Below are 10,777 nucleotides of genomic sequence, written 5' to 3' on the forward strand. Positions count from 1 at the left end.
GCCGCCCTCCCAGCAGGACCTGGCGGTGCTGCAGGACAAGCTGCGCATCTCCACCAAGAAGCTGGAGGAGTACGAGACCCTGTTCAAGTGCCAGGAGGAGACCACGCAGAAGCTGGTGCTGGAGTACCAGGCGCGGCTGGAGGAGGGTGAGGAGCGGCTGCGGCGGCAACAGGAGGACAAGGACATCCAGATGAAGGGCATCATCAGCAGGTGGGGACCCCACCTTGACGGGGCAGACCGGGCCACTCCTGAGACTCGGGGCCCTGGGCTTGGAGGATGGAGGTGCCGTCCTGCGTGGTGGTGGGGTCAGTGGCTTCTCTGTCCTTATTGGTTTCTCAGTCTGCCTGTTCTATCAATGACTGAGTAAAGGGTGTTAAAACTTCTCACCATGGACTTAACCTATTTCTTCGCCTTTTGTTGGCTCTCCTCCTCTCCCCACCCCCTACCCCCAGTACTTTGTTTTGAGGCCTCCCCACAGGTAGGGTTGTTGTGTACTCTGGATGGATTGGCCCTTTCGTCATTCTAACTTGACTTCCCTGATGATGTCCCTTGCCCTGATGGCAGTGGAGCCGCCTCCACTTTGGACTGGAACTAGCACGCTGTGTCTTTTTCCATGCTTAGGCTCTCAGCTGTCCATGCCTCTCCCCTGCCCTGCTTTGGGGGCATGTTACATTTTCTCTCCCAAATCGGCGTAGCTCTAGCTCTTCGTCAGTTGCTTTAGGGCTGGGGGCATTTGGCACACTGGCTTTGATGTAAAGCAAAGTGTCTTAGGCTTTTGCAGGCCAACTCGGTTGCCCTTACAGCAGAGCCATTCACAGAAGCAGGGGAGAGCTGTGTTTGGCCATCGCCGCCCAGCCCTGTAGTGACAGGGACTATTATTCTTACTTTGTTCTTTCCAAGCGTTTCTCACCAGCAGCTGCTGTTTGTGAGATTCCTTTTTGTCCCGGTCTTTCTACCGAGTTTGACTATGATGTGCCTGGCGGTGGTGTTCATGTACCTTGGTAGGCCTGACGGAGCTCTGAGATCAGTGGGTTTAAAGTTACTTTGGCTGTTTCTTCTGCTCACCCCGACCTCTCTTTCCAGGTGGTCTATCACAGACATGCTGGGCGGCGTTGTGTTGTACTGCCCCACATCTCACGGGGGCTGTTTTGTCTTGAGTTTTTCTTTGTCCGCTTTAGGTAGTTTCTGTTACTGTGTCTTGGGGTTGGCTGACCACTTCTTCCTCGGTGTCGGATCTGCTGTTGGTCTTTTCCTTCGGACACCTATGTTTCAGCTAGCATTCAGTTTGGGTTTTAAAAGCCACCTCCCCTCTCAGCGCTGGAACCCACCTCTGCCTTGAAGAGCATGGGGAGCCACGGACTGTCGCCGCTCCAGCATCCTTGTCAGTCAGCTGTTTGGCTGTGACGTCTGTGTGTCTGTGGATGAGCTCCCCTCCTGGTTGTGGACTCTCGCTTCCTGCTGCTCTGTCTGTCTGGTCCTTTCTGCTTGGATGCCAGGCATGGTGGGTTTTGTATAGTTGGGGCCCAGGTGTCCCGTGAGATATTTGGGGGCTTTGCCAGGGTCTAGCTGGGGGGAGGGGTGGTGAGGAGCACTCCTGGGAACTGTCTTGTGCCCTCCTTTCCATTGGCCCTTTCTCACCTTTGCAAGTCTCCTCCCACGTATGTACAGGTTAGTGCGTGGTCAGGGACTCCAGGGGGCCCGGAGAGAGAGGGGTGGGGTTCTTCCTGGGCGGCCTCCTCCCAGAAGCCTCACTCTCTGGGCGCGGGGGAGATCCCACTCCCCTGCCGCCCCTGGAAACTCCTTGGGGCTTCGAGGCCCTTGCTCCTTTCCCGCAGAGGCCGCCGCTGCACCGCCCCCTCTGGGCGTCTGCACACCCGTTTCCCGCACTTTGTCTGCTCTTTCTAGTTTTGCTTCAGGGAAGGAAGGAGTTACCAGTAAGTCCAGTCCCTGTCGTTCCACCATGGCCAGCAGCCAAAGTCTCTCCCCCACTCTAGTGTCATCTCTCTCCTGCCTGATGGCACCTGATAGCCCCACTCTCTGCTCGGTATCTGACCTACCTGCCACGCAGCTCCTGTCTCGGCATGGCTCCAGGGTATCCTGCCAGTGCTCACTGCTCACCTCCCCCGTGTACCTGCCCACACGCTGGGCGAGAGGGACGCTGGGCTGGAGGCATCAGGGCTGTGCGGGGCGACTCTGGGGGGTAGTTGGGCTCTTCTGAGAGGAATGTGTAGCCTTGAAGAATAGAGGGCTGAGGCAGAGCCCCACAGAACCCCAGCGTCCTGGGGTGGACAGGACAGGGCACCTGAGAGATGGGTTCTGCAAGCCAACACGAGAGCTGGAGGGCAGGAACGCCTGGTGGTGACTGAAGACCAAGAAGAGTAAGACAGAAAGTGATCAGGAGGAGGGAGCTATTAACAGGGCACACCTGCCTCCCCTCTATGCGAGCTCGCTGTCCCCACCCCCTTACCACCACCACCCCCACCCCACCCCCCGCCATCCTGTCCCAGATGGCTGCTTCCTGCGCTCCCGTGACATGGCACCACATGGCGTGCTCACCCTCTGAGCCGGCTGTGAGGCTCTCACCCCCACCAGCCTGGTCCTGGAACAGCAGCAGGCTGTGTGGGAAAGGATGGAGTGACCTGGTCGGGGAAGGAGCCAGCAGAGCGCACGTCCATTGCTGGGGTCGCTGGTGGTGGGAGGGCCCTGCCCCCAGCAGGTGTGGGAGGTGTACCTGCAGCCCGAGCATGCTTGCCCCTAGTACATCCACCTGTGCAGGTGTGCTGGGCTGTTCCCACAAGCCTGACTGTGCCTGCATCTGGCTGCAGGTTGATGTCGGTGGAGGAGGAGCTAAAGAAAGACCACGCAGAGATGCAGGCAGCTGTGGACTCTAAACAGAAGATCATCGATGCCCAGGTGGGAGTGCTCTGGCTCCAGGGGGAGGGCGGGAACTGGCCTGCCCACATCCTGGGCAGTAACCCAGTGCAGAAGCTCAGGAGGACAAGGGACCAGGGTCTCGGGCTCCAAGAAATCAGACTGTTGGGTCTCCATGGGCAGGCTCTGTCCCTGCAAGCATTGCCTTCACCAGGGTAGAAGCTGTGGGGGTGGGGTCGGGGAGAGATGGCCAGCCAGGCAGAGGGCAGTACCTTCCAAACTGCCTCCGCAGCAGTGGGGGGCACTCAGGTCTCAGGCAGCCTCAACCAGAGCTTCACCTCTGTCCTCTGACTCACGCAGGAGCAGGGTGGGACTGTGAACAGCCCAGGGAATGAGGGCCTGCGCTCAGGTTGGGGCTGATGAGTGTAACCTAAGCTGTGATGGCTGGGTGCCTAATGGGGCCCCCAGGTCCAGGGAGAGCCTGGCATCCCGGTGTGAAGCACACCGAAGGAGGTCCTAGTCCACAATGGCCGCCCCTCCGCCGGGACACCTTTCCCACCCCAGGCTGCTGGTGACTTCCCTGGGCCCCTCTCACGCCTGCCTTGCCCACAGGAGAAGCGCATCGCCTCCCTAGATGCCGCCAACGCCCGCCTCATGAGCGCCCTGACGCAGCTGAAAGAGAGGTACGGCATGCAAGCCCGTAACGGCATCTCCCCCACCAACCCCACCAAATTGCAGATTACCGAGAACGGCGAGTTCAGGAACAGCAGCAATTGCTAACCGGCCTGAGGAGAGGGAGGACTGTGGAGGCCGAGGGCAGGGTGGCAGCCCCAGCGCGGGCGCATGAGGCCGAGGCATGTCTGCCCTCCGCCCACTGGCCAGGACCGGGCCTCAGGGGGTCCCAGCGTGAGACTGATGTGGGAGCGATGCCCACAGCCTGCCTCCCCCCTCTTCTGGCCGTAGCGGCGCATTTGGGTGCAGGTGGGAGACTGCACTCGGGGAGCTGGGCAGCCGTGGGTGAGGAGGGCCTGCCAAATACGTCTCTGTGGTTTCTTGAAGTCCTCGTGTGTCACCTTCCCTCCTCGAGCTGGCCGTGTGCATGTCCCCCCTCATCCTCGTCAGGGAGGGTGCTGCCTGGAAATGGGGCTAGTTCAGAGCCGGGGAACTGCTCAGGGGCTTCCCTTCGCCGTCTCAGCGGCCCAGGAGGCCTGGGCAGCCAGGCCCTGCCCTGTGTACCTGTGCACCCCGCTGGGTTCTAGGAGCTGGCAGGTGGCTGGCCTGCAGGCAGGGAGATGGTGGGAGAGCGAGCCCAGAGCCTCTGTAGGTCCGAGGCCTGCCGCCTTCATGCAGCAGTCTGCCCTTGCATGCAGCCTGCCAGACCCCGCCCCCCCTGGCCTCGAGGGAGCCGAGGATTCGCGCCCTCACCCCCTCGACACCTGCCCTCAGACTGCCTTCCACCTGCCCGTCCCTGGTTGTGTTGCCAAAGACCGGGTGAGGGTCGTGGCTCTTGTACCTATGAGGACAGCCCAGGGCCTTGTCCACTCGCCACTCAGGCCTGAGCTTAAGCTCGGGGGCTCCCAAAAGCCATGGACCTGGACAGTGTTGGCTGGCCCAGGTGGTCAGGGCCTGCTGCCCACCCCTCTTCTGGGGCCCCACGTCCCTGCAGGGAGTGGCCTGCAGGTGCCCAGCCTGAGCTAAGGTAGACTTTCCTGTGATCGCCATTTTAAAGAACAGCTCTGCTGCGCGGGCCACGGGAAGGTGGGTAACTGCGATTTTCTTTCCTTTCACAGTATGCATTAGAAACAAAAGCCCGCTTGCCCGCTCGCTGGAACACAGGGGCCTTTTAAATTGAGCGTGCGCACTGCATGGGAAATAGCGGCCCCGGAGGATGGTAGACTGGCTCCCTCTCCAAGACAGCAGCGGCCTGCACCAGGCCCCGGGGTGCGGCCAGCCTCCTCCTCGCCCCCCGGACCCAGGCGATGCAGGCCCTAGGGTCTGGGCACTCCCCGCAGCCTGGCTGCTATCCTCAGCCCTAGGCTGAGCCCTAGCCGATCTGCCCCGGCCTTTCTCTCCCTCGGGGATGTAAGTGGCAGCAACTTGGGCCTCAATCTCTGCCCATTCCCACTCCCTCCGTATTTCAGGTCTTGGCCCTAGATAATGGAGGGCAAGGCCTGGGGGTGGTTTCTGAGACGGCCCCGGGCAGGCAAGCTGGCCCTGCAGCCTCAGGACACTGGGATGACCCTAAGCAAAGAGGTGTTGTCAATGCCCCTCCTGCTCCCGTGACTGGGAACATGGTGCCAGGGTTGCTGCAGCATCCCCACCAGAAAGGGTGGCCAGCACACCACCCTAGGCCCTCAGAGGTGGCATGCGGCTGCTTGGGAAGGGGCTCGTAGATGTAATTTAGAGTGCAGCGAGGACCCGACACGGGCTGGGGGGAGAGCCCTGAGGGACCCGGCCTCAGGAAGGAAGGCCTGGTGGGGGGCGGTGGAGCGTTTTGAGGCCGTGCCACTGCGTGCCCCATTCAACTGTGCCACCCCAAGTGTCAGCCCACGGCAGCCACCCCGGCAGGTCCAATGAGCTCCCTGTCCCCCACCCTCGGGGCATTGTAGAGGAACTCCTCTTAGCAATACTGGGGGGCGGCCCATGGGCCTGCGGGCAGGATGCAGCTGCTGGGCCGGTGCTGGCCACCCTGGGTGTGGTGTGAGCTCAGGCCAGAGCCTTCCTTACGTAGTGCAAAAACTGTCAACGTGTACAGACCCTCACAGATTTTTATCTTCCTGGCAAGTCTGACAGTTTTGTAAATGTCCTTGGTGTTTGACTGTAATGTAACCACTCTCCGAACGGTTGTACATAGTCCTGGTGCTGCCGAGGGCTCCCGACCACGGCTCCCCACGGCTCCCTCACGCTGTCTGGGTGGAGGCTCTGAGTGGGCTGATGCAGAGGGCCACAGAGGTGGACCCAGCATACAGCCAATGCAGGAATCTCCCCAGGGTCTGGGGGGCAGGGGGCGAGTAGAGAAAGACCAGCCTGGGTCATGTCCCAGGCTCAGCTGGCTGGCACACACTCCCTCCCTCTCTCCCTCTGCCAACACAGGCTGGCACACTCGTCCTGTTTAACGTTCATGTTCAAGGTGAAGGGAACTGCCAAACTTCCTCTAAGGGAAGACTTTCTCCAACTGCCTAGAAAAGGGGGGTGGGGGAGCCAGGCCAGAGAGCCCCCCAGGCCCCCTCCCGAGCACCTGCCCTGCCCTCACAGCCCATCCTTCCAGAGCCAGACCGTCCAGGGAACAACCCTTCTCTTTTGTACACACTCAGCCACGAAGCTGGCCCCAGCCCCCAGCCCCCAGCCCCCAGCCCCGCCCCACCGCCCGCCCCTTTTTGTAAGTATGTGAAAAGGGAAACCTGCAAAGGGAGCTTGGCTGGAGCGCCTCCTCCCTCCGGCTGCGCCTCCCCTGTGTCATACTGTACAGAGAACGTGGTTGGTGTTCTAAGACTGTGTGGCTGTGCAATTTCTGTACATTTGCAATTAGAAATATTAAAGATTTATTTAGCTATTTTAAGCCTGACTCGCCTCTCCATTCAGCTGTAGCTGCGGTCATCTGGGGTTGGGGACACCAAGTCCAAGCTGCAACCTGGGCCCTACAGTGGTGGGCGGGGTGAGGCTCTCCCAGCATGCTGGGACATGGTGGCATTCTGCTGGCCCAAGATATCCTGGGAACGCAGCCTGGTGGCTTCCTGCTTGGTAGATGCCAGTCTCAGAGGAGACCAGAATGTGTCACCAAACTGCTGACATCCAGGCTCCGCCTCCCGGGGCTCCTCCCAGCCCCTCAGCATCCCTGCTACAGGGAGCACCTGCAGCCCCGGGGTCCTGCAACCCGACACGCCCCAGAGCCATCCCTCCACCCACAGTGAGCTGGGGACACACTCGGTGGGCGCCAGGTGGAGCCCAGGCCTGTCACCTGCACAGCTGCCCTCGGATCCAGCCAGGGTTTGGCTCCCAGAAGCCAGTGTTCCTGGAAGGAAGCCCCTAGCTGCTGCTGTTCATCTGCCTCTTTGGGGTCCCTCTTCAGCCAGGGGGTAGGGAGGGGTAACACAATTCCATGTACTTGTGGGGGGGCAGGGACTCAGATTGCTTCCTGTCCCTCTATTGTTCCCAAACTTAACCTCCCTTATACAAATTCATGCTTCCTGAGATTTGGCCCTTGATAAATAACCACTCCCACCTGTCCAGTAAGCCTCACCTGCACTTCAGACCCAGAGCCTGGTGCCCCTTCCACCACCACCTCCCATCACCTTGAGGTCCATCCACACTTCAGCTCACAGGCGCTTGCTTGACCTCTCTGTCTCCCGCCAGCCAGCCAGCCATGTGCATGACAGCTGTCCCCTCCTCAGTCATGGCCTCCCTGGCTGTCCCCTCTCTCAGACCCTCCGTGATTGATGCCGAACATTAGAACCCTGTTCTCATGCAGACCCTTCATGTCTGGACATGACTCACCCCATGACTCCTTTTCAGCCAAACAAGAAAAGCCACTGCCGTCTAGTCAGTTCCAACTAGTAGCAACCCTATGGGGCAGTAGAACTCTCCTTGTTGGGAGGGAGCAAGCAGCCTCATCCCCCACTCAAAGCGGCTGGTGGGTTTGATCTGCTGCCTTTGTTGCTTAACTCACAGCATCACCAGGGCTCCTTAACGAAACCAAAAAACCAAACTCACTGCCATCGAGTCAATTCCAACTCACAGCGACCCTGTAGAGCAGGATAGAACAAACTGCCTCTGGACTTCCGAGACTTAGCTCTGTATGAGAGTAGAAAGCCTCGTCGTTCTCCCTTGGACCCGCTGCTGGTTTCGAACTGCTGACCTTGCAGTTACCAGCCCAACACATAACCACTATGAGACCAGGGTGCCTCCCTCGGCCAAACAGAAGGTCTGTAAGAGGAACGAAAACACTAGGGAGGCCCTCACACATAGCTTGGGGTGATCAGCCGTCTGGCATCAAGAGGTCAGCAATTATTTACCCAGGAGGGGGATTGGAAACAGGAAACGGAGGAAATGGGCTAAGTGATGTCACATGGTAAGGGTTACGGTCAATGACAATGTGTGGGAACTATTGAAAACCAGTCTGCTCTGTAAGCTTTCACAATGCAGTTGTCAGGGTTTTTTTGTAAAGCACTCTCCTCAAATGGCCCTTTGCCCCGCAGACTCATTTTGCCTTCACTTCCTCCCCCCAGCCTAGTCATACTGGCCTTCCTCCATAGTCCCAGGCCATCTTCCCAGACAAGGCAGAACCCCACCTCACCTCGTCTTAGTCTACGGTGGTCATCCAGCCGGAGGAGTTGAACGATGACTGCTGAACCGGACAGGAGGAGCCCTGGTGGCGCGATCCCTGAGGTCAGCTGTTGGGAACACACACCCCTCCCCCCCTCTCTCAGGGAGAAAGACCGGCCTTTCTACTCCCTGAAAGAGTGACTGTCTCAGAATGTCTCAGGGGCAGTTCTACCCTGTCCTGTAGTGTGGCTACGAGGCCGCATTGACTCCATGGCAGTGGACGAGAAGGAGTGAATCCGATGGGCATCCAGCTCTCCCCTTGGGCAGAACACAGCTTCTCTTCCAGCTGGGTGACGGTGAGCGGGGACCGCTTGGCAGTGGGTTTGGTTTGGGGACATGGATCAAAGGGGACTGCATACGAAGATGAGAAGACACCCTCCGAAGGTTGCCCAGAGAAACAGTTCAGATCACATTTTGTGCCTTGAAGCAATAAAAGATTATTAGTACATGTTTTTTTTTTAAATGGAAATATAACACCATCAACCATTCTGAAGCGTGTCAGCCAGTGATGTCCAGTGTATCTGCGAGCTGTGCATTCACGCTTGGGGAGCTACCTCTTTCTTTCAGTGCAAACATTGACCATCACCCAGAAGAACCCCTATGTCCATTAAGAACTCGCTCCCCATTATATGGAATCAATAGAACTCGACTTAGACTTCTAATTAAACAAGGTATATTGACTGGTGCGTTTATCTCTTTTCTTCCCCAAGCACCACTACATCAACAGGAAGGACACGGGTGTCCCTCTAAGGGACATCAGAGGTCAGTTGAAGAACTTTGGGAGATGGGTTAGTGAACACAACAGAGGGAGAGGAGCCCCCAGAGCAGAGGCTCAGAAGTTGGAGGGACAGCAAGGTAGTAGGCAGAGGCAGGACACCAGGTTAGAATCAGGGTATTGGACCCAAGTCCCTCCCTGCACTCTGCCCAGCCAGGAAATTGCTCAGTACCTACCTCCCACCCCTCATCCCACCAGAGGCTGAGTATTTATTCTCTGAGAGATTGAACCAGGTTTGCTCCAGACTCGGGACACCAGGCAAAGCAGAGGACATGGGAGGCGGGAGCCGGGGAAAAGCGCGTTCGGCACTCAATAGTGCCCACACCCCAGCACTTCCTGCTTTCAGAGTGCCCGAGGCTGCAGCATCTTTGGGAAACCCAACTTAACAGAAAAGACGACATCCTTGTGACTGGATCTCCCAACAGAAAGACCGCTCTCCCGTGAGCTCACCTCGCCAAGGACCCCCGATGGTTTCCTTTCACCCTGAAAGCATCCTAAACACCCAACTCCGCTATCGAATCAATGCCAACTCAGCGGCCCTATAGGAACAGGCGGAACTGCCTCGGGTCATCTCTGGGGCTGTCACTTCCTGGGATAGGAAGTCCCCTGTCTCTCCCACGGAACAGCTGGTTTCCAACTGCTGACCTTGGGGATCACGGCCCCACCAGGGCTCCATCGCCCGGAAAGTCAAGACAACCAACTCAAGAAACAGGAACGCAGACAATGCAGGAAAGAGAGGCACGTAAGAGACCAGCCAGGCTTAAAGTCCAACATCCGCGTGGAGAGAGAGCAAGCACAGGCTACCCTGAAAGAAGAAAAAAATTAAGAAAGAGTGGTTGTCTATTTTTTAAAAATATCCATTAGAAGTGATGTCATGCCGAGTTGAGGTGTTGCTCCGGGAATTAGAACAAAAGGCAGAAACAAAACAAACAGGAGAGAGGTGGTAGACATCTAGAGTCTCTATCGGGGCCCAACATCCACCTGCTAGGAACTCTCGAAGGAAGGAAAAGAAGAAAGAGAAGCAAATGGTCCCAAAAATCGTACGAGCAAACATTCTGCCATTAAAGGAAGGAACTGAGTCTCCAGGGGAAAGAGGCCACCCAAGAAGAGCTTACGCAGGGCCCAGCCCTGGAATTGTCAACCTGGCTGGCGCCTCGCAGGCCTGGGTTGGTGGGCAGCCTCGGGGGCTCAGAGTTCACGCCCAGGAAAGCAGCAAGGAGCCCCGGGGTACCTGGGCCTCAAGGAGGACAAGTTGTAGAATGGGGGCCCCAGCAAGTGGGGAGCGGCCGGTGGTAGACCTGAGACCAGGATGACTAGGCAGGACCAGGGCCTCTGCAGTGAGAAGTCACGGGTGACAGCCCAGACAACACAAGTCTGTACTTTCCTCTGGTCTTGGTCCAAGGGAGTTAAGGCCCTACAGGCCCTTAAAACCAAAGCCAGGGGGCTTATATCTTGACCTGACCCAAATCTACAAGCCAGGCTATAATAAGGACCGGCAAGTCCCATAAAAGCATGTGCCCCTGAGTGAGGGGCCTGTGAAACTTCTTCTCCAGCAGGACGCTCTGGGCAACCGATCCTCCTTTTGCCTCTGTTACAGGTTTGGGATGATTTTTCTTAATAACCCTGACAGCACGCCACAGTCACAAAGCTCAGAGGCTTGGGGACGTGGCAGATGGTGTGACTGAAGCTGACCCAACTGCAGACGACACCCAGACCTCATGTCAGGGATACAACAGGGAGTGGGGCGGTGATGGAGATGGTGGTGTGTGTGTGTGTTGAAGTATACCTGCCCTTTCTAAGTGGTGGTGG

The 10,777-nt window shown here is 58.0% G+C and overlaps 1 protein-coding gene across 1 annotated transcript in view; it reads left to right on the forward strand.

Annotated features, from left to right (window-relative positions):
* Positions 1–6,430, forward strand: part of LOC101640716 (DAB2 interacting protein) — a 21,653-nt gene extending 15,223 nt beyond the window's left edge. The window contains exons 12-14 of the mRNA XM_030887399.2: positions 17–210; positions 2,826–2,913; positions 3,484–6,430. Of these exons, the coding sequence (XP_030743259.2) occupies positions 17–210; positions 2,826–2,913; positions 3,484–3,651 (450 nt within the window). The 3' untranslated portion in view covers positions 3,652–6,430. The remainder of the gene's footprint in view (positions 1–16; positions 211–2,825; positions 2,914–3,483) is intronic.
* The last annotated feature ends 4,347 nt before the right edge of the window (positions 6,431–10,777 follow it).

The sequence above is a fragment of the Echinops telfairi genome, unplaced genomic scaffold, assembly GCF_000313985.2.
Source record: "Echinops telfairi isolate 266 unplaced genomic scaffold, ASM31398v2 ScPeMD7_7410;HRSCAF=8448, whole genome shotgun sequence".
NCBI classification, from domain to species: domain Eukaryota; kingdom Metazoa; phylum Chordata; class Mammalia; order Afrosoricida; family Tenrecidae; genus Echinops; species Echinops telfairi.